Raw genomic sequence first — 23267 nt, forward strand, 5'->3', positions numbered from 1 at the left:
TTGCCAGTTCATCCCTGTCTTGTAGTGATGCTTTGGGAAAGTTCTGGTACTTTCTGAGTCTCAGTTTTTTCCATCCACAGAAAGGAAGCACTGGGCTATAGCTTCCAAGAGCCCTTCTAGCTCTGACATTCTACAGTTTATAAACCTTCTCTGCATTTCCACTGAGAAGTAGCTGATTTGTGCTTTTCCATGTTTGTAAAATGTTGTGGTAGGTCCTGAAAACCTCTTGGAATGATAGGATAGTACTTGCTGTGACCTTTGCAGTAGAGGACTTGTTCTGCTCAGTGGGGCTAATTAGATGCTTCTGAACTAGAGAATTCATACCCCAAGACTGCTTATGGATGTTGTATGTCCGCAACCAGATGATCGTTACTGGCATCATGACCATAGCTGCCTACACTATTCACACAGCATGACTGAGGTCATGGAATGTCTCGATACAGAGATTCTAAAGAACAGATGAGGAAGTCATATTTTTTTCTAAATATGGGAAGACATATTCAGAAGATTCAGAAAGAGAAATGATTCAGATTCAGATTCAGAAAGAAATTCAGAAAGAGAAATAAGCTTGCCCATAGTCACGCAATGTTAAGTGTCAAAACCGAGACTGTATCACAGGACTCCCGGACATCCAGCTCACTGAACTTTTACTCCACTCTGTCGCCTCCCAGGATTTCTTTCATGTGAGTACGTTACTATTAAATAAAGTATTTCTGGTCATAAAGGCATCTGCAGTCTCCACGATTGTTCTAATGGTGTTTGACAAAAGAGAAGATGATCGTCTTTCATAGCACTGTAATACTAACAGCTTTGCTGGATGGCCTGAGAAGCCCCACCCTTGGAGTGATAACTTAGCTTCAGATTAATCTTCCTAGTTTTCACCTCTGGAGCTCAGGAAAGAAGGTTGGCTGAACTTGTATATTTGGAAGTATACTATATCTCTGAGAAAGGTCCTTTTTATAATCACATTGACTGGTTATTTAGAAATAGGGTCCCTCTTGAATTTCATGCTCAAACTTCATTTGAGGTTTCCCTAAGGTAAAAGAATATAATGTGTACTTATTAGGCAAGCTCTCTTGGCAGATTTTCATCCCCTTTGGATAAAAGCAAAATTGCACCCAGCACATAAATTGACATATGAAGCAGTAAATAATTCCATTGTGCAAGTTGTTTTAATGGACTCAATCCAGAATGCTCCATTTACCGGCACTCATAGAATATTCATTGAGTTTAGAGTTTATTGTCAGGCCAGAAAAAAAGTACTGGGGGATAATAAATGCCAGTATACTAGCTGAGAAGGAGAGGGAGAAAGAAAACTTTAGAGGTATATTTTTCTTCTATTTTTCTATTCTTCTCAATATTTTTCTTTCCTCTGTCTTTTTTTTCCTATATACTTTTTTTTTTTTCATTTTTCTTCTTGGGCAAAGGATTAAGTACAAAAAAAAGTTGGGTGTCAGTTTTCAAATATAATCATCAAAAATCTGAGAACTGGCCAGCAGAATGTTTCAGGGACTTTTCTTACTTTCCTTTTGTGAGAAAAGTTCAGGTATTAACCAGTTGGGGAGCAGAGTGTTATATGCATTTGTGTGAAATTGTGCTTATACAATCTCCACATGGATAAACATTCAGAAACCATAACAGCATTCCCGAAGGAATCCTTCCTTAATACAGGAAGTGACAGTTTTGTGAAGGCACCACAATTAGGCTCTGGTTTTTCGTTCCAGAAATCCCAGGATTTAATTTTTAGACAAAATGAGACATCCATGAAGTTCCATAGGGCTGTTTAGTATTACAGGCAACTTAGTTTCCAAGCTTGTCGAATGCAGGGCACCTGAGTATGGCTTAACCTCTGGGCATCTCTTTGCATTCAGAGATACCTAAAACCACAAATCATAAATTCTGATGGACACATGCAAAAGAGGCCTCAGAAACACGGTTTTGTTATTCAATGTGGCCACACTCCTCTACCATGAGTTCTCTCCCTGTTCTCTCAAGCTTACTTTCTCTTGCTCTGCACTTAGGTTTACCAAATGACCAGGCCTGGGCTATGCCAGAGTGGCTTCCTCCCACATCTTGTGGATTAAGACTGTGAACTTAACAGGAAGGGGCAGGCACAGTCTTTCTACAAGCTTTGACATGTTTGTTGCTGCAATTTCACTGAATGGAATGTGTGCAGAGAATAGAGGACAATGAGATTCAGAATCTGAAGTCGCAGAGCATTTTGAATTGGTCAGCGTCCCCCTCAAAAATCGTGTATGTTCTACCATTTAAGAAGTCCCATGTCTTTTCTCAGTCAGTTATTGCTTCTGTGGAAACTGTTATTGTCATGGCAGCTCCTTTCTTCCTGAAACTGTCTCCCACCTGAACTGTTCTGTTACTGTTCACCTCTTTGATAACTCCTCTCTTTCTCTTTTAATTCTTACCATCAGAATCTTGGTGTGACATCAATATCCGTATTTCCAGCTCTGGCCACTGTTCTGAGTGTCAGACTCACATTTCCAAGTAGGTGTTTCCCATACAGAATTCCTCCAAACACCTTGAATTTCCTATTTTTAAAACCAAATTCACCTTTTTCTTCTCACCCCCTAAAATCTTTTGAACAGTTGAACTAGTTGGGAGTTAATGTGAAGGCTGACTGATGTATTACATTCTATTTTTTTTGTTTTTTTGTTTTTTTTGGTTTTTTTTTGGAAATGGAAATGACTAATCTAATGGAAAACACCTTTCTTGTAGGAGACAAGGAGAAGGCCTTAGGATCTACTGGGGGAGTCCGGAGGAGCAGTCTCTTCTGTCCCGCTGGAACCCATGGTCCACTGAAGTTCCTTATGCTACTTTCACTGAGCATCCTATGAAATACACCAGTGAGAAATTCCTTGAAATTTGCAAGGTAGGAGGCATCTTGGGTATTACTCTCAGATTAGCTTTGTTGCTGGAGCTATGTGCTTCTAGGGACGTGTACTCCTAAACAAAACAAAATAAAATAAAATAAAATAAAATAAAATAAAACTAGCAATTTATATAGACAAAAACGGTAATAGGTTTATAATTTATTTTAGTAAAGAGTCAAACTGTTTTTATATGTAAATATACATTATATTTATATATAACATGCTGCTTTCCCCTTGCTAATTGCATGCATTGCCTACATGGTGTATATACTTTCCCACATATAATCACATTCTAATTATTTTATTCAGGGAAGTGTGGAATAGTATAAAGCATAGTTCAATGAGGTTCTGTGGTCATGCTCGATTAAGTCACTTGTCTTTCTGAGACTTGGTAGTCTCACGTCTAAAATGAAGATAATGAGCACTGCCTTTCCTCCCAACCTCACTGGACCATTATAAGGTTAAATAGAATGATGTGTGTATAAATACTCCATGAAGTGTAAAGCTATTCACAATTTCTTTGTCTTTAAATTTCATCTCATCAAGCAGATATTAGACTTATTTCTAAAGGAAACAGTTTTCTATTATTCTCTCACCTCCCCCAGGTATCTAAAGCAGAACGGGGGCATTCTAAGTAGTCAAGAAGGAAAACAGCTGGAGCTGAAAATGTAGTGAAAGATCAAACTTTATATTTTCAATAAAACCAAATATACATATGAGTGCGCTTATAGACCTAGAAATTCTTACCTTCTCCGTCCTTTTTATGTTTACTTTTATATTCTGTCATTCATTTCAGAATATTACAATTCTTTATTTGCTATGAATTCAAAACTTGGCAATCTGCATGTAAAGACTTTCTGTGGTTGATGGCATATATTACGTTTCTTGCATTAAACATACCTATTCGTGCAAGTGTAAATATATATGTATGTGTGTGAAAATATTTTAACTTGATAGGTCCTGGGGATTTTAAAAAGAATTTGAGGCAACATATATTTGATTACAGGCTAGGTGGAGTCTTCATTCCCCCATAATACATAGATGAAATGACCTCGAATCACATTATTCTCCCATGAAAAGTCAATGTTCCTCTCAAGAATTATGCAAATGTCCTCAGGGATTTATAGTGTCATGGTTTCCCTCAGGCTCCAAGCTGTTATTGACACTAAACTAGCTTGGTATATGGATCATGTTGCCACTCTTTATGGGACACTCCTATTTCAAATTTCTCAACCCAAGCCTCAGCATCAGCCCCTAGCCTGACTCTTTACCACTGAAAGCCAACAAAACAAAACAACCAATAAGAAAAACCTAACCCCTATTTGAAGGCAAGAATATGAGAACAGACTCACCGAGGGCTTCAGGGGGACAGAGTGGGAGTTTGCATCATGCTCTTGCCCTGAACTTCAAATGCAATATCAGACTTCTCTGTTTCTAGAAGTTCTTATTAATAATAACACTTTAATGCATTGTTCCATAATCTTCAAACTCTGTTTCAAAAATTATTGTTAACAATGCAGAACACTTTATGTTTCTTTCTTTCTTTTTCTTTTTTTTTTTTTTTTAAGACAGAGTCTCGCTCTGTCGCCCAGGCTGGAGTGCAGTGGCACAATCTTGGCTCACTGCAAGCTCCGCCTCCCGGGTTCACATCATTCTCCTGCCTCAGCCTCCCGAGTAGCTGGGACTACAGGCGCCCGAAAACATCTGTTAATCCAAGATAAACAGCTTAATAACCTATTTTCCCAAAGACATTTTCCTGCTTTAAAGGACATCTGGTTCCGACCATTAAAATAATATATATTTTTGAATTAGTAGTAATTGTACTTTATTGTAAATCAAAATAAATACTAACTGCCTTAGTTGGTACATCCATCATTTCTTGGGCCAAGTCTTCTCTTATTCCTCATACCTTGTGCATTAGATGGTTATTCCCTGAATGCCCTTTGCAGGAAGAAGTTCAGCGTGAGGAATTAAAGAACAAGTTTTATAAACTGCAGAGAAATAACACTGTCACATTCTAACATCTGATTGTGCTTTATCTTATTCTGTTATATATAAATACAATCAAATAATGCAAAAATAAAGATGAAAAGTAAAATATCAAAGAGGGTATGGAATATTATTTTCCAAATACCCACAAATGGAATTAATAGACTAGAGCATTGGAGTTTGCCCTAGCCTTCCCAGTAGCAAAGGCTGAACAGGAAATTGATGTTCATGTAGCTCTTGCTGGATGGAAGTAAGAATAACAGGTGGGAGGCACATGCACACACACGAACATGATAGACGGTGAGTTGGTTGGTTGACTTTTAGCCAATCAAACTACTTCGCGGATCTGTTAAGTGTATTTCCTTTAAGGCTTTTCTCCTTAAATTATTATTCCAAAGCTTTTTCTCTTTTTTTTTTTTTCCTTTAGCAATAGTCTGGCACTTTCATTTGCCAAGCTATTTCTTATTCAAAGGCCACCCAAAGTCCCAGCTCTCTAGGAAAACAAATGATCTCCATCTGGAATGTGAGAGGATGAGTACTTTGATCCAGGTTTTTGTGTCTTATTTTCTCTTTTGTTGTTGGTTTTTATGTCACAATATTATTTATGTTTAGGACATTTTCCAAGATTGGCTTTGATTAAGACCCAGTTATATCAATGTAAAAGAATAAATAAGAAGAAAGATAATTTGGGGGATCTAGAATTTTTTTATGTTAATATTTTGGCAAAAACATGAGATTTTAAAAGGGTTTAATAAACTGGTTTTTCCATCTCTCTGATGAATGAAATAGGAAAAAAGTAGAATATGGGGAAAATGCATAACTAAATCAAAAACTGAAGCAATTTAATTCAGTTTAAGAAAACTATTGTCTCACGGGGAGGGAATAACATAGAGCTGAGTTATGCAGTCAACACTTTTAAATTATTTACAATCTAATGGAACAAATTATTATTTTAAAATACATGAAAATATTCAAACTTATTCTTACCCAGAGTCATTTCTTCTACTGTATCTAGAATCTCTTTATTCAAGAGATTTTCTGACACCAACAAAATGCAGGTATTATGATTGTTGCTGAGGATACCAACAGAAATGAGACAAGGTTCTTGCCTTTGTGGAAGGCAGTGCTTAACAGGGGAGGCAGATAAAATGCAAATATTTTTAAGAGTTCTAATTAACTGAAACTGAAGTTTGGATCAAGCAAAAAGGAGTAGAGGTACATAAGAGTATGCAGAAGGTTCTTAGATAAAGAGTAATTTGGTTTAACTGGAGTTTAATGTTACATAGTCCCCACTGTAGTTATAATGGCTTAGATAATAGATATAAGAGCCTAAACTAAGTTCGGAGCAGTAGGAAGGGAGAGAAGATGAGGAGATTTTGAGTTATTCAGGAGAGAGAATTAATGAAAGCAAGTAACTGACAGGATATTGAAGATGATGAAGAAGTCTAAGGTGACAAGGTTTCAGGATTGGGTAGATGGAGATTCCATTAATTTGATTGAAGAAAACTGGAAAAAGTAGGTTTGGGGACTCAGCTTATGACATGTTGAATTCGAAACATGTTGCGTTTCTATAGAACTTGGGGTAGGGTTGGTTGTCAGGCAGTTAGAAATTTAGGTCTGAAGCTCAGTACAGAAAGCTGAACTGGTGATATAGGTTTGAGATTACACAACATTGGGCCAAAGCTGAGTAGTCATGGGGCTGGTGGGTCAGGATGCTACTCAAAGAAAGAGAATTAATAGATACAATTACGTTCAAATTAAAGTTTACGCTATGTCTAAGTCTGTTAACATTTATTGATAAAATTGCTGTAAAGTTTATACAATGCTATGTCAAAATATACTATTCCCATCTCACTAACTCTATACCACTTCCACATCTGGCAGATATGGTGGTCAAGTGGCCTTTTCCCAGACAGTCTTGCTTATCTCCCTGCTTCACCAAACTTTTCCAATCTGTTCATATACATACTTTGTGTTACTCATATAAAACAATGTGAAAATATAAAATAAAATAGTAGCTTTTTGGCACTGCTTTTAATATTATGAGACATAAAAAGTATCTAGTATACTATTATATAATTATAGTTTATATCTATTGATTACAATTTGAATACTATTTTCATGTAATTCAACTAATAAAACTCCTGTAAGATAAGGATAGGTGTCTTTGTTTTAAAAATGAGAACACTTGAGCCATGTGTGGTGGTGGCCTATGCCTGTAATCCCAGTGACTCAGGAGGCTAAGGTGGGAGGATTGCTTGAGGCCAGAAGTTCAAGACCAGCCTAGGCAACAGAGTAAGACCATGTCTTTAAAAAAACTTAATAAAATAAATTAATGAGACATGGTGGCATGTACCAGTATTCCCATTCCAGTTACCTATAATCCCAGCTACTTGGAAGGCTAAGGCAGGAGGACTGCTTAAGCCCAGGAGTTCAAGTCTGCAGTGCAAGTCTGCAGTGAGCTGTGATTATACCATTGCACTCCAACCTAGATGACAGAGCAAGATTTTGTCTCTTTAAAAAAAAATGAGGACAGTTATTCAGAGGGATTAAGTGACTGAAATCATATAATAATAGTTCTATGTTATACCCAGTTTCCTAATATTCAAGGAAATGGGTATAAGCCTGAAAGAATTGTGTGTGTGTGTGTGTGTGTGTAAGGGGGGGTGAGAAAGAGAGAGACTGTGTGTACATTTGTATTAATTGATGTGATATGGTATAATATTGTATCTCAAAACCTGGCTCAATTATCCTCAATTATTTCATCCACTTTGTATTTGCAACTTTTAGCCTTACCTTTTCTTTTTTAACCATCGCTTTGCTGGGTTCCTAGAGTATGCAGAGAGTACTGCTGGGAAGGATGAGTACTGAACCCAGAACTGATGAATAGCAGTGAACGCATTATGAGTGCCCTGCAACCATCATGATCTACAGACCAACCATTTGTACTCTTTTCTTGTATTTCTATCCATCTTTTCAAGGGGATCATGCAAATGAACCAATGTTTTAGCAATTAAATTTAACTTTATACTCTTAGCCCTTTGTTTGCCTTTTACATCAATTCAACAAATATTCATTGAGTACTTACCTGGCAGTGACCATTACATGATGAGCAATATTCTGGATTACCAAGAAGAATAAAACTGATTTTGCCCTACAGATACTTACGGCATAGGGGGAGGAGGCAGGAAAGACTTTCACAAATTATAATTTAAAGTACTAAGATTGTAAATAGGGGGAGCCCAAAAGTGGGAACAGATAAGTCCAAAAGTTAACAAGTCTGATGACATTTGATATGAAACTCAAGGTATGGGTGATTTAAGCACCAAAGAAGGTGGGAAAAGACATTTTAATTAGAGGAAACATGCTTAAAAGCTGCAAATTACAAAGGTATACAAAATGTTCTCCGATAAAGACTAATTCAGTTTAGCTAAGTTTAAAGTGCACTTGTGTGTGTGTGCACATATCTGCGTGTGTTCAGAGAGGAGGGTTGGGGGATGGGATAGGATGAGGATGGAAATTGCTATGGGTAGAAACCTCTCTTGTGCAAGAAAAAAGAAGCTACTGCCTCCTCTTATTTGTCTCTATGCACTTGAATTTATAGTCACAGGTGCTCTATGAGGATAATTCCAGGAAAAATGTGCAAGGATGATATATACAGTCTGTCCAGCAGTGTGACTTCTCAAGTGATTTCAAGTACTGGGTATTGGACGGGCGTGCCCTCTATGACAGGAGACTTCCTTCCATACACAGGGAGGCTGAAACCTGTAGCCTGCAGGCTCAGAAAACCAGCTCAACTGAGGAATGTGGGCCTACAGGCATGAAACCTGGTCTCTTTACCCAGTGTAAACAGGAAGCCAGTGATGGTTGTAATAAGGAAAACTGAGACTCCAGGCAATGAACTGTTGGCAGACAGCACCTAAAGCAAACCTGTGGACCAGGCACTCGGCTGGTAAATAATTGGTGGAAAGTCAAGAATAATACGACATCCCCCCTGTCCCCACCACGCACACTGCTGCTATACTTTATCCTAACCAACATAGAGCCCCTGTGTAACTGGAGTTGTTAAAACCTGACCCTCTGTATTTGGGACTGAAATAAAAGAGAGAGCCAGAGGTGGGTGCATAAAAGCTTTTAGGGAAAAGTATGTGGCTGGTGGCATTCATATCAGATGACACAGCGTTCCTGTCACATAGATTTAGTTCAGGTGCTTGAAATGCTCAAGAGCCAGCTCGGGGACTTGGCCTTTTGTCTGCCTCTCCTTCAATGCACTGCTTGTCACCCTGCTTGTCTCTCTGTAACCATGCCCTCCCCTGGCTTTGAAGGGGCTCCTAGAAATGACTGGAAATGAAGTCCATCTGACTCCAATGAAATGCCAAATTCATTGAGTATGAAAGAGTGCCAACTTTTACTTTCTAGCACTTTGATTTTGAGTCTACAGAGGATTCTTAAGGAAAGGAGTTTATGATGAAGCCAGAGGAAGCATTCAATAATCCAACTGGACAAGATTTACTGATCTATGAAAAGGCATCCTGATAATCCAGAGTGTTGCAATAGAATTGTTGAGATGAATTATACTTTGATTTTTAAGAGATCATGGTTTGGTAATGATGATGAGGATGATGTCAGTGATGATTAAGCAGTTACTATTTATTGATTCCTGGCAACAAGCTTCCTTTATGGCCTTTGCAATGTAACTCCAAATTTCAGGCTCATCTCATTCTGCTTTCCTAATCCTTTATATAATATGTGAGCACACAAGTTCATGTATGTGCACACCTCCATACACAGCGTGTATACAAACACTTTATTTCACTTAATCTTTAAAACTACCTGATACGTTTGATACTATTAATATTCTTATTTTATGGCAAAGGAACTATAAAATTCAGAGAGGTTGGATAACTTGCCCAAAGTCACACAGCTATGTAAGTATCATAGTTCCAACTTAAGACCAGCTCTGCCTTATCCTATACTTCCTTTAGTTCAGTGGTTCTCAAGAGAGGGTGATTTTGCCCGTGGGGGACATATGACAATGTCCCAGTGTCCCAGTGAGATATTATTGGTTGTCATATCAAATGTATACTTACAAAGGTATACTTACAAAGGTATATAAAATGTTCTCCGATAAAGACTAATTCAGTTTAGCTAAGTTTAAAGTGCACTTGTGTGTGTGCATATATCTGCGTGTGTTCAGAGAGGAGGGTTGGGGGATGGGATAGGATGAGGATGGAAATTGCTATGGGTAGAAACCTCTCTTGTGCAAGAAAAAAGGAGCTACTGCCTCTTCTTATTTGTCTCTATGCACTTGAATTTATAGTCACCGGGTCTCTATGAGGATAATTCCAGGAAAAATGTGCAAGGATGATATATACAGTCTGTCCAGCAGTGTGACTTCTCAAGTGATTTCAAGTACTGGGTATTGGATGGGCGTGCCCTCTGTGACAGGAGACTTCCTTCCATACACAGGGAGGTATCTGTCTGGTATCTGGTGGGTGGAGGATAGGGAGGCTGCTTAACATCCTAACATGCAGAAGACATTCTCTGCCATAGCAAAAGATTGTCTGGCCTAAAATAGCAATAGTCCCAAGGTGAAGAAACTTTGGTTTAGCTGTACAGACAGCCACATTTGTGACTCTACTTCATAGAAAACCAGATGAAATATTTGAGTGGAGGTATAGGTATAGGAAAAACATAAGAGAAAAAAAGGTCAACTTTTCCCTTGAGTTTGTGGGAAGGCATTGTGGAAGATACAGGATTTAAGCTTGGTTTTGAGAGATGTGTTGGAGAGTCGGCACTATAGATCTTTTTGGATTAAATCATTGATTGCCAGAGCTGAAGTTTCCTAGACAAGTGATTTTCATTTAAAAAGAAGTAAAATCTTACTTGGAACTCAAATATATAAAACTGATGATAAAAATAGAGCAGCTCTGATGTGATTGAAGAGACTAAAATAAGCTACCTGCTTGGCTTTTTGTTGACATCCTCTCCTCAAAGCCTCAGGTACCTGCTGTCCCAACATTATTCACATAGCACTTCCTTTCTTTTCCAAAGAATTTAGATTTGGATGATAAATTATATGTACCCACCCAATCTGTGAAGAGATCTAGTGTTCTAAAGAACATGGTTTAAAAATTAATGAATGTAATATTTTCTCCCTTTTGCAAATGAGGAACATGAATTCTTCCCTAAATATCAGAATTTTAAAACTAAATTTTCTAAAAATTAGAATTTTATAATTCCTGCTCATAACAGCAATGTTATAAAGAGAGGACTTCAGGAGTTAAGTCAGGAGACCTGAGTCCAAGCCCTTGCTCAATCATTTACTAGTTATTTGGTATTGGGTAGATCCCTGTAACATTTAGATCCTCAGTTTACCTATCAGATCCCCTCTACATTGCCCACAATGCCTAGTATCTTATCCAACAAGAGTTTCCTGAATTTAATTCCTACTCTCTGTCCCATATCCTATCATGTTTAGGCTATTAACTTCACTTTATGAATATCATTCTTGACTTCTGGGTCTGTGATGATTATTATTATGAAAAATTTATAGACATGGACTTTTTATCTGTATATTTCTTCATGGTCCCAGATTCTATATCCAGTTGCCTATTGAAAATCTCTAAGAGGATTTCTGGTGAGATAACTCAAACCACATGTCTGCAACAAAATCCTCCATCCCTGTATCTTACCATTTCCAATCTGTACCTCTCCTAGGCTTTCTCAACTCAATAATAATATCGCTATCTACCCAGTTGCTCAGGCCAAAAACCTGGGTGTCATTTTTTTCCTTCTCTTTTCTTCATCCCTAAATTCAATCACACCAACAAATTCTTTGGCTCGACCCCCCTGCCCCCCAAATCCCTAATTTAACCAGTTCTGATGGTCTCCACTGCTACACTGTCCAAGCCACCATCGTATCTTGCCTGGACTCCTGAAGTGAATTCCAAACTCATCTTGTCTTCCTGCTTCCATTCTTAGCCCTAAGAGCATTCTATTTTTGACTCCACACAGTAGCTAGGATTATTATTATTTGTAAAATAACAGCATACAACATTGAACTCCTTCCTAAAATCACATCAATCCAAAGCCCTTAATATGGCCCTGAAGTCTCTTCATGCCTAGTGCTTCAACCTCTTTCCTTCGATCCCTAGACGTCTGTCTAACAGGCGTTTTCTGTGTCCCTTGAAGAAGCTAAATTCATGCCTCCCTTACAGCTTTTGCAGGTGCTGTGTTTTCTGCTTGGAATTTCTTCTTCACATAACTAGCTCTTTTTCATTTTGTGGGTCTCAGTTGAAGTTTTACCTCCTCAGAAAGACTTGCCCTGAATACAGTATGTGAAGTAACTCTAACTTTCATTACTTTTTATCCCTTTACCACATTCTATTTTCCTTCTAGAATTTGTCACCCTCAAAATTTTTATGAATATTTTTTGTCTGCAATCACGAGAATGTGAGCTCCATGACAGCGGGTTTTTTTTGCCTGTCTCTTCAACTTAAAATGTCCCTGGAACTTGTTGTAGGCGCTTCATCAATATTTCTTAAGTAATTTCAGATGCCCTTTCATCTATTAGTGACAAAGAGAGTTAGTTTACAGTAATAATACCGATGCAAATTATTTGTATACTAACAAAATATTAAAGCAGCTAAAACTAAAATGGTACTTGGTAGACTTATGTGGATGATAAACAAACTGAAAAAATTACATATTATTTCTGACATTAAGAAGCAAAATTGGGCCTGAGGAAAGTTAGTCTTAATGGAGTTAAGCACAGTTATTAACTGAATTAACTTAATAGAGATAAATTTAACCATTTATGTTTAAGAAGTAAGAATAACTGCAGCCCCAGGAGAGTAGTCAACTTCTGGGAAGACTGGCTGGAGAGATGAGTATCTCTCAACTTAATCTACAGTAACTAACTTCGTGCCTTCTTTTTTTCTTCTTCAGTTGTCTGGGTTCATGTCTAAGCTTGTTCCAGCTATCCAGAATGCCCACAAGAATTCAACTGGATCTGGAAGAGGAAAGAAACTGATGGTGTTAACTGAACCCATTTTGATTGAGACCTACACAGGGCTGATGTCATTCATTGGAAACCGCAACAAACTTGGCTATTCCCTTGCCCGTGGGAGTATTGGTTTTTGAGAGTCTTTTTGGTACCATAAGTATATCATCCATAGATATGTCACTTTGAAAATTCCAGTTTGACCCACGCTATTTTTGGACTGAAACAATTAATTATTTTTAAATGACGCTTTATGATTTAGAAATTTAGTATTTCCGAAAATTTAAAAGCTTGATTGGACTGATAGATACACACTTTAGGCCTCATATAAGAATAATCAAATTTTCTTAAAACTAGAAAATAAATGCTGCTGAGCTTATCAAATACTGTTATCAAATGAGTGCCTGATCATCAACTCAGGAAAGAAGACTCTAAGTCCTGTTGCTTCAGCTCTCTAAATGTAGGCTTTTTTTTTTTTTTTTTTTTTTTTTTAGGTCTTGGTCTTCAGCCCTCTTATCCTGATTTATTCTCTCATTGGGGTCTCACTGTCTCTAGTATTTTAGCTACCACTTGATAAGGATGACTTCCAAATTTATATTCCCATTCCCAATATTTATTCCAAGACTCAGTTTTGCATTTCTGACTGCTAATCATCTATATATCAGTGTCCCAGTGGCCTCTTAATTGAGCATTATCAAAATCCTGGATTTCTCTGTGGTATTTATATGGTCCCAGTTATCCATCCCTGAAGTCTGTCAATTTTGATTTCTCTAAATTCCTTGCCATGACATCCTATATATGATCACATCTCTATATGGCTTAGCATTGTATTCCGATGCCCAGATGTCAAACTTGAAGCTCATTCTCATATCAAAATTGTTCATGTATTCCTCCTTTCCATTCTTATAGCTGTATTATTAGATCAGGTTTTTAATTCTGCTCAACCAATTGTTACCACAGCCTGTTAAATGGAATCCCTACTCCAAGGCTGACTGTTTCAATCTATCCTACACTTGGTTTCTAGCTCATTTACTTATGCCATCTTTTGTTCAAATATATATTTTTTAATAACAGACCTTTTTCTTCTAAAGAAATCTTTTGTAGAAGCAGCATATACAAAGCAGATAAAAGTAGGATCAATGCGGTTGGAGTGAAGATGAGAATGCCACAGGCATCTTTCTTTCTAGGCCTCAGAGGTGCTGCATATGGAATGTCCATGGATCGCAGAGGGTTTTGAAGACCATGTTTTCAAAAACACTGTCTTAACTCTCTATTGTCATTGCTCTTTTCCCTCTTATTTCCTCTTTGTCTCTTCCCGACTTAGATCTAATTTTCAACAACCCAGGAAATTATCTCATATGTTTGCATCTCTCAAGTTTATTTTCTTTTTTCTTTCAGAGTCTTATTTTATCTAAATTTATTTAGAAAAAAAAGCTTTGAATGTTGACTACATAGACATTACTACAATAAGTTTTTGCCTTTCCCAAGACTCAAAATTGACCATCTTTGTTGATGTTTAAGTTGAAATTCCAGCCAACTTTTTTTTGACTTTTATGTGAAGTTTAAAGTCTTATCTTTGAAAAGCTTGCTTCCTCAATTTCGAAGATTTGTCCTCTGATATATTTATAAACATCAATTTAATGCAGACATTCAAACCCTAAACCTTGAATAACTCTTATTTTATTTTGTCTTTGTTTACTTCCATTAATTTTTTTTTCTTTCCCTCTCTTCCGCCTTTACAGCACCCACTTTTTCTTCCCCCCATGATGGCAAATATTGTTATAGTCCCCAAGGCAGGGAACTTCTATTCAGACTGTAAAAGGAAATGTTGAAATCCATAGCTGTCCTGTCAACAGTAGTGGAATGAAAAGTCGTTGGATTGTTTTGGCACTGGTTCTGAAGCAGGCATAATTGGCAAATTATTATAATACTGCTGCCCGAAAATCCCCATTTGCCTCAAGATAGTGGCATTTATTGGCAGAAGCCTCTGAAATGTCCAGCACATTCTTTTGAGTTACCATTTAAGGATCAGCCTGACAATCGACTTCTCTCTGCACATTTGTCCCCTTTGTAACCTAAGCCAGACTGTTCCCAAATGACCTTCTAAAGGACACAGTGCACCATCATCAATGGAAACAGTTCAGAAAGGATGACAGGAGGGAGATGTTTCTTAGTTCTGAGAGCCAGTCTGTAACAATGGGATAAGCATTTAATGGAATCAAAGCTGTTTTGCATAAAGAGTTAACTCAGAGACGACAAGAGGGTCTTTATGAATTCCCTTCACATTTTGTAAAAACTGTCATATATAGGCTATCCCCTTAATTGATAAATGGGATCTAGAAAGCGGTATTATGACCAGAGGGTGAGAAGATTTAGGAATTTGGATAGCAGTTCAAGATAAGAAAGAACTTCTTATAGTTATAAATTTTCAATGATGGAATGGGTTGCTTCTTTAAACAGTGAGCCCACCATCACTTGGTATGTTCAAGGAAAGACTAGATAAAGTCGATATGGTGAGAGGAATTGCTGTATGATACCGTTTGGAGAAATGATTGACATAATCTTTTAAGGCCGGTGACCCTATCATTTTCCAAATAATTGATGCTAGTACTTAGTTAATTAGACCCATTTTTTTCTTAGGAAAGAGTTGGATCAATCATGGGAGACCCTGAAAAATTTCCTTAACTTTCCTAAGGTTTAATTTCCTCTTCTGCGAAATGGAGACAATTATATTACTTTTGCTTATTTCATAAAGATCTTGTGAGGATTCAATGAAATGAGGTTAAATTCTTTTATTAAACAGAAAGTTTTGAGTATTTGCCTAGAGAGTGATGTGACTTTTGCAGCAGAAGGTGGGAAAACATCCAAGGGAACTACATTTCCTCCAGAAATTGTTTCTTCATTACCATCGACCTACTGATTATGGTTTTCTCATTTTACACTTGGTGCTCTTACTTGGGATCTTTGTCCTTAAGCTCAACAGGGAGCCACAACCCAGGGGACCTATGTGTACACTTGGAGTTTTTATCAGACTATCATTTGAACTTACCACTACAGTTTAGCAAATGGCATGATGAGTTTGATTGATAATAGGAGTAGACACAAGATACATTAAGTAGAGTACAAAGCATTTCATAACCAAAATGTCATGGTTGGAGGTCTTCATTATTTGGTCTTTATCTCATTCAGGAATTTCCACTTGAAAAATCTCTGATAAGCTTTATTTCAGAAACTGCTTGAACAGCTCCACTGACAAATGCCTCACTATCTTCTGATATATCGTAGGCAGTTCTGAGGGTGAGAAAGTTCAAAGCAGATAGATGTTTTAACACAACAGGAGGACTTTTAAACAATCACCAGGACTCACTCCTCGGTGGTCAATTGGGCCTGTTTGGAGGCCTGACCTTTGGTCATCTTAAGGTCATCTAAGGCAGAAAAGAGAAGCTCACTTATGAGTTGGCACTTTTGAATCATTTGCCTTGAGGTCCATTTTTTATTCAGCCTTTGTTTAAACCTTCTTAGGAAGCCAGTTTATAGAGTTCTGGGGATAAGAAGGCAGAAAAACCATGTCAATTCCGTGCTTTTATTTCACAGAAAATGAAGCAAAGGCCTAGAAACTAGAAAGACATTTCTCAAAAAGAAGATGGTGAACTTTTGGAAATACTGAGATTAGACTACATTTTCCAATTTCTATCCCTAGCCCACTGCTCTTTCCAATATAATATCTGTATTCCATGGGAAAGACATGCCATCTGAATTGATGTATCATAGTTGTTGAGATAATTTTGAAGTGAGAAAACAATAGGGCACAGTCGTTTGGGAAGAATTTCCAGAAATTGCCATCATTTTCTTAAAGGCTAAGGACACTTACAGAGCTCTCCGATTTCCTATCTGATAAAAAAAGCCCAAACAAAGCTGCGGAAGCTGGCAGAGCCAGCAGATATTTTGTAAGGCAGCTTCACCTCTGCTGGCATTTTGTGGGGCAGGAGAGGGGGAGGGCAAAAGTATTAAATTTAGGCTTAAAAGCTCCTCAGAAATTCTTTACACACAAGAGACCAAGTTGGAGAAAAGAAGATGACTTGTGCCAAGGGGAAGAAAGAGAGAGACTAATGCCTGTGGTTTTCAAAGGTTAACAACAACATAAAAAAGCCAAGGTATTTGCACAGGGATGAATGCTCATTGGCTCTTGGCCAACAATTATACAAGGGCTTGTGCCCACATCCTGTAGCTGTGGTTTAGGGACGCTGCTCATGAGTGACTTCTTATGCTTAGTGGCAGGAAACTTTCGTCACTGATGTGTAAACTCACCTTTGGTCTGCACCTCCCACAACGTGCTCCGAAAGCAGTTAGGGGACTAGGCCTCTTGATTTCCTTGTAGATACCAGTTCCCCAGAAGCTAAGGAAAAACTCTATTTGAGGCCTTGGAGTTACTGAGAGTCGACCAATACTTGTCTTATTCTACCTGATTTTGGCAACTGCTTAGGGTAATTCTGTATCCACAAAAAGGAATTATGATATCCTCTGCTAAACCCTCTCTTTAGCCTCAAAGCCCAAGACCAAAAAAAATGAGCCATATTTCATTGCAGGCCTGCAGCCAATGTGAAATACAAGGAATAAAGTCTTGAGACTGCTTCTCAACCTAGACCTTGTATCTCGTGTGCTATTTTATATTCGATTTTAAAAAGCTCTTAGTAAATATCTCAGTCCCCTTTTCAGTGAAGCCAAATGGAATTTGCAAGCCCAGTTTAATTAACTCCTATGTTTTTAAGGTAGATATGACAGATCATGATATATTGTGGATGCGTTGAGATCAAGTGTTCTGAACCACCAACTTGTCTGTCGTGTCCTGCCCATAATGCTTACCCCGTGCAGCTCAGAAATTCCTTTTCCTTTCTTTAATATTGTCTGAGCACTCTTCACGGAATCTGAGATTAGAAAGGATCTTAAAGGTCATGTAGTTTAGCCTCCTTTGGTTGAGGTTGCAGGAATGCCCTCAACCAGAGCATGCACAGCAGATGGAAAATCAGCTTCTGTGTGAACATTCCAAGAGCCCAGAACTCCTTGCTTTCTAAAGCAGTTAATTCCACTACTGAGCAACAGCAACAAGTAGAAGGCTTTTCTGGACATTGCACCCAAACCTCTCTCCTTGGAAATGTATAGATTTGATGCTAGATATTCCTTTGAGGTTATCCCAAATAAATTAATTTCCTAGTTCACATATTCACACTTTCTATAAAGGCAGGTGCTCTCCTAAAAGGTAGTGATAGTAGTTTTATTTTTGTATTTAGAGACAAAACTCCAGTGACCACAATCATTTTGAAATATGATGCATTATCCAGAGTCCTTAACGAGCTTGTCTCTTCTTTGTAGACTATTCTGTTTGGTTAACACTTCTTTCAAAATATTATATTCAACACTTGTCTTGGCAGTTCATATATAGATTAATCAGTGCAAATTAGAATGGAGTTGTTCTTTATTTGCCACTATACTGTTATTAATAAAATCCAGGTTTCTTCTATCACACTGTTTGTTCACATGAAATGTATGAATAACTTCATACTATAATATAATATATAACTCCTTTCCTGATTGGGTAAATTCATTGAAGGCACAAATGAGACCACTTTAGCATAGATTACTTTTACTGAAATTGTGTTAGTTCTGAGTAATTACTGTTTTCTTTTCTAACTTTTAAATTTATTTTCTAAATTATTTGTTTAACACTTTACCATATAATTTTGCCTAAGTCGCTGTTAAATTTACTCTTCTCTAGCATCTGGCAACCACCAGTGTTTTTAAATGAGTTTTTTTCTGTCTTCAGTCTAGAGGACAAGGTGGGCATGATTATTGTGATGGACAGCAGAGCCAAAGCAGTAAACAGTTGGTTTGATCCACAGAGTTCTTTGGAATTAGTTAGTTGATCATGGCGTCCCTAGAACAAAAATAGATGGACAGCCTACTTAAGTCTTATTTAACCTGTGGAAACAGAAGTGATTTGAAGTCTGACTTGAGTCAGCACCTGCCACTCCAGGACACCCCCATCCTGATTGAATTTAGGGATCTCAATTTAATGGCAGCAGTTTCCACTGTCATGCTTGCCCGCAGAGAATGGCCACCATGGAACTATTCAAGAATAGTAGGATTTCCTTCAGAAATGTGTTTCTGGCCTTGGGGTTGAAAGCGTCTTTGGAACTTCCTAGGGGACATAGAGGCTAAGTGAAAAGATTGTACACAATAAAACCACTTTTGCATCCTGAGCTCCCCAAACCTTTAGAAGCCTTCCTCTGGCATTTCAAGTTCATTAATGTATACTTTCTTTAGGTTGATAATTGAGTTAACAAAGCAAACTATTAGAGCCACTCTTAGTGTCCCAAATACATTGGATCAAGAATCCTGGCCTGGTCCACTCTAATCAATAAATTCTTCATGTTCCAACATTATGCTTCTGATCTGATAACCTTGGAATCAGTGCCCATACATGTTCTTCCTCTATAGATATAAGTTGGCAAAGCCTTACAATTATTTTGGAATTTATTTTACTGTCTCATGAATCACACTTGTTTACTTACTTTTTAGGAGTCAAATCTGTTTATAAGTTTAGAAACAATGCAGAATGAGGATAAATTATCATACATTTAATCAGATGCTGACTGCAACTACAGCTATTGATCTAGATGTAGTTTTGTTGCTTGAGCCAAACAATACATTCCTTGGCACCTGGTATGCAGTTATTGATCTTGAATTTCTTTTTCTTTTCTTTTCTAATCTATTATTAAGATTATGAAAAGCAGTTTGCTTTCAGCTGGTAGAGCCAGCAATATACTCAGGGTTACTATATCAACCTTCTAACCTTATGTCATATTCTAGTCAACAAGGATCTTGATCACCTCTCTGTTCTATAAGACATCATGATGGTCCATTTCATTGATGATATCATGTTGATTAAACCAGGAAAGCAGGAAGTAGTAACTGTTCTAACACTTGTATAAAACACGTGCAAGGAAATGTATTGCCTCAAAATTCTTTTCTTTGTCACCAAAAAGTCACATCAGTAACTTTTGTAAAGGATCAGTGGTCTGGGGCATGTCAATATACACATCCTAAGGTAAATGGTAAATTGCTCCCCTACATGACTAACTTTCTTAGTTAACCCCTAATACTTAATGGGGTTCTTTAGATGTGAAAGTAACATATACCTCATTTGGGTCTGCTACTTGAATATATTGACAAAATAATCCAAAAGGCTGCCAATTTTGAGTGGGGCACAGAATAGGAAACGAATCTGAAACAGGTCCAGGCTACCATGCAATCTGCCTTACCACTTGGGCTGTATAACCCAGCAGATCCAAAGGGGCTCAAAGTATCTGTGGCAGATATAGACGATGCATGGATCCTTTGTTCAGTCCCTCTAGGTGAATCACTGGGTAGACCTCAGAATTTTAAGCACAGATATGCCATCCTCTCAGATATATACATATTTTTTTGAGAAACAGGTGTTGGCTTGTCACTGGGCTCCATTAGAAACTTAAGACTCTTTGGGAGGCCAAGGCAGGTGGATCACCTGAGGTCAGGAGTTTGAGACCAGCCTGGCCAACATGGCCAAACCCTGTCTCTACTAAAAATACAAAAATTAGCTGGGCATGATGGTGGGCATCTGCAATCCCAGCTATTAGGAAGGCTGAGACAAGATAATTGCTTGAATCTGGGAGGCAGAGGTTGTGGTGAACCTAGATCACACCACTGTACTCCAATCTGGACAACAGAGCAAGACTCTGTATCAAAAAAGAAAAAAAAAAAAAAGAAAGAAAGAAAAGAAAAGAAAAGAAAGAAAGAAACTTAACACTTGGCCACTTGGCCATAGGCTATCAAGTTGCCATGCAGCCTAAGAATGTACTAGATGTTGTCTGACCCATCAAACCATAAAGTTGGGCATGCACAATGGCATTATATTATATTAGAGATGATATATACAAGATAAGGCTTAAGCAGGTCCTGAAGGCACAAATAAGTTGCATGAGCGACTGTCCCAGAAGACCATAATGCCTGTTCCTACTACATTTTCTTCTCACTCTTTTTTTTTATTTCTTTTTTTTTCCTTTATTTCTTCTAAAAAACAAATGGGATACATGTGCAGAATGTGCAGGTTTGTTAAATAGGTATACGTGTGCCATGATGGTTTGCTGCACCTATTGACCCGTCCTGTAAGTTCCCTCCCTTCACCCCTCACCCCCTAACAGGCCATGGTGTGTGTTGTTCCCCTCTCTGTGTCCATGTGTTCTCAATGTTCAACTCCTACTATGAGTGAGAACATGTGGTGTTTGGTTTTCTGTTCCTGTGTTAGTTTGCTGAGGATGATGGCTTCCAGCTTCATCCATGTTCCTGCAAAGGACATGATCTCATTCCTTTTTATGGCTGCAAAGTATTCCATGGTGTATCTGTACCACATTTTCTTTATCCAGTCTATCACTGATGGGCATTTGGGTTGGTTCCATGTCTTTGCTATTGTAAATAGTGCTGCAGTAAACATATATGTGAGTGTTGTGAGTTATTGTTAAGCTGATTCTTCTCCCTCCTAACCCACATCTATGGCTTTCTGGGAAGCTCCTTGTGACCAGTGGACTGAGGAAAAAAATTGGAACCAGATTTATAGATACCTGTGCTGTATCACCTGGAAATGAATAACTACAGTATTGTACTCCATGGTGATCCTGGAAGACAGCAGTGAGAGAAATTTCTTTTAGTGGGCCAAGTAAATTAGCTACCATTTCCATGTTCTGCTTCAGGACTGCCTTCCATTTTGTAAGTGAAGAAACAGAGTTCTGAAATAATAATATGACCCAGTTACTGTCATACATACCCAAGAAAGCCACCATAACTTGCTAGTGGCAGAGACATGACGCTTCTTCTTCCATTTTGCCTATTTCAGATTGGATTCAGTTTCACGTAACATAAACAATTTCACTATTTTAAACCCAAAATCTTTTAAAATATGGAATAAAGTACTTACAATATCATTAGAAAAGCTGGAGACACAAGCTCTAGGGCTGGGATTCCAGAAGTGACTCCAGAACAACACAGCAAATTTGACTTACCAAGGTATTGGTTTTCTCTGCCATATGCAGAAAGCTATGCAACCAGGAATCTGCTATTCTTATTTATTTATTTACTTCTTTATTTATTTATTTGAGATGGAGTCTTGCTCTGTTGTCCAGGCTGCAGTGCAGTGGTGTGATCTCGGCTCACTGCAACCTCCACCTCCCGGGTTCAAACGATTTTCCTGTCTCAGCCTCCCTAGTAGCTGGGGTTATGGGTGCATGCCACCATGCCCGGCTAAGTTTTGTATTTTTTGTAGAGATGGGGTTTCATCAGGCTGGTCTTGAACTCCTGATCTCAGGTGATCCTCCTGCCGTGGCCTCCCAAAGTGCTGGGATTATAGGCGTGAGCCACCACACGCTTTCAGCTGCTAAAGAAAGTGTGGAATGACATTTTACTATGGGGGAAAAAACATGTAGACAGCGAGCTGAGTGATGTACAGAGTGCCTGGCATAAGCTTGTCAGTTTCAGAACGGAGTTCGGTTAGCGGAATCATAGGCCACACCTAAGGTAAGCAGAATATGATGACCCGATAGATACTCTGGCCAGAATAGTAGGAAGATCAGGAAGCAGTAATAAGCCGAGGCTCTCCTGGCCTGCTAACAGCTTTAAGAAGAGTGAGCTGCAAGCAGTAGAGACCAGGCATCTGATTCTAGGGACTTTTAAGATGATGCATCAACAATAGAAGTGGGGAATGTAAAAAAGAAAACAAAATGACTTTCATGGGAAATATAATGTGTTCAGATTTGGATAAGTTGAGTTCGAAAGGGTAGGGGAGATCAAGTGAAAACAATTAGCATGACCATGTGAAAGCATGTTGCTCAGGAGATAGGGTCCTTGCTTGGATAGAAAGGTCAGGGATTCATCCAAGAATGAGTGGTAGTTAAAACTGTAAGAGTGGATGAGCTTGCTCAGTGTGAAGTATAACTATCCAAAAACTTTCTGCAATAATGGAAAATTCTATAATTCATTATAGAATCATAATTCATTCTATACTATCCAGCACAGTGGCCACTAGCCATGAAATAAGAGAGGTGAATATTAGGAACTGAAATTAATTAATTAAATTTGTATAGCTACGTGTGTCTAGAGGCTATCCTATTGGAAAGCACAGGTGTAGAATGAAGAAAAGAGATGACTGAGAATAAAATCCTTACTAATAGCAATATTGCATATCTGATGTTATTTTGATGCTACCAAAGATAGGAAATAACACATGCCTTATGAGTGGTTTATTTTCTTTTATGTTTTATCAAATGGTAAATAAATTAAAATGATATAGAAGAGCTTAT

At 38.0% G+C, this 23267-nt stretch overlaps 1 protein-coding gene across 1 annotated transcript in view; it reads left to right on the forward strand.

The window, feature by feature from the left end:
- Nucleotides 1–23243, forward strand: part of TPRG1 (tumor protein p63 regulated 1) — a 383450-nt gene extending 360207 nt beyond the window's left edge. Inside the window, exons 16-17 of the mRNA XM_063603024.1 lie at nt 2734–2887; nt 12828–23243. Coding sequence (XP_063459094.1) covers nt 2734–2887; nt 12828–13022 — 349 coding nt within the window. The 3' untranslated portion in view covers nt 13023–23243. The remainder of the gene's footprint in view (nt 1–2733; nt 2888–12827) is intronic.
- Nucleotides 23244–23267: the final 24 nt, after the last annotated feature.

The sequence above is a fragment of the Pan paniscus genome, chromosome 2 (genome assembly GCF_029289425.2).
Source record: "Pan paniscus chromosome 2, NHGRI_mPanPan1-v2.0_pri, whole genome shotgun sequence".
NCBI lineage: Eukaryota > Metazoa > Chordata > Mammalia > Primates > Hominidae > Pan > Pan paniscus.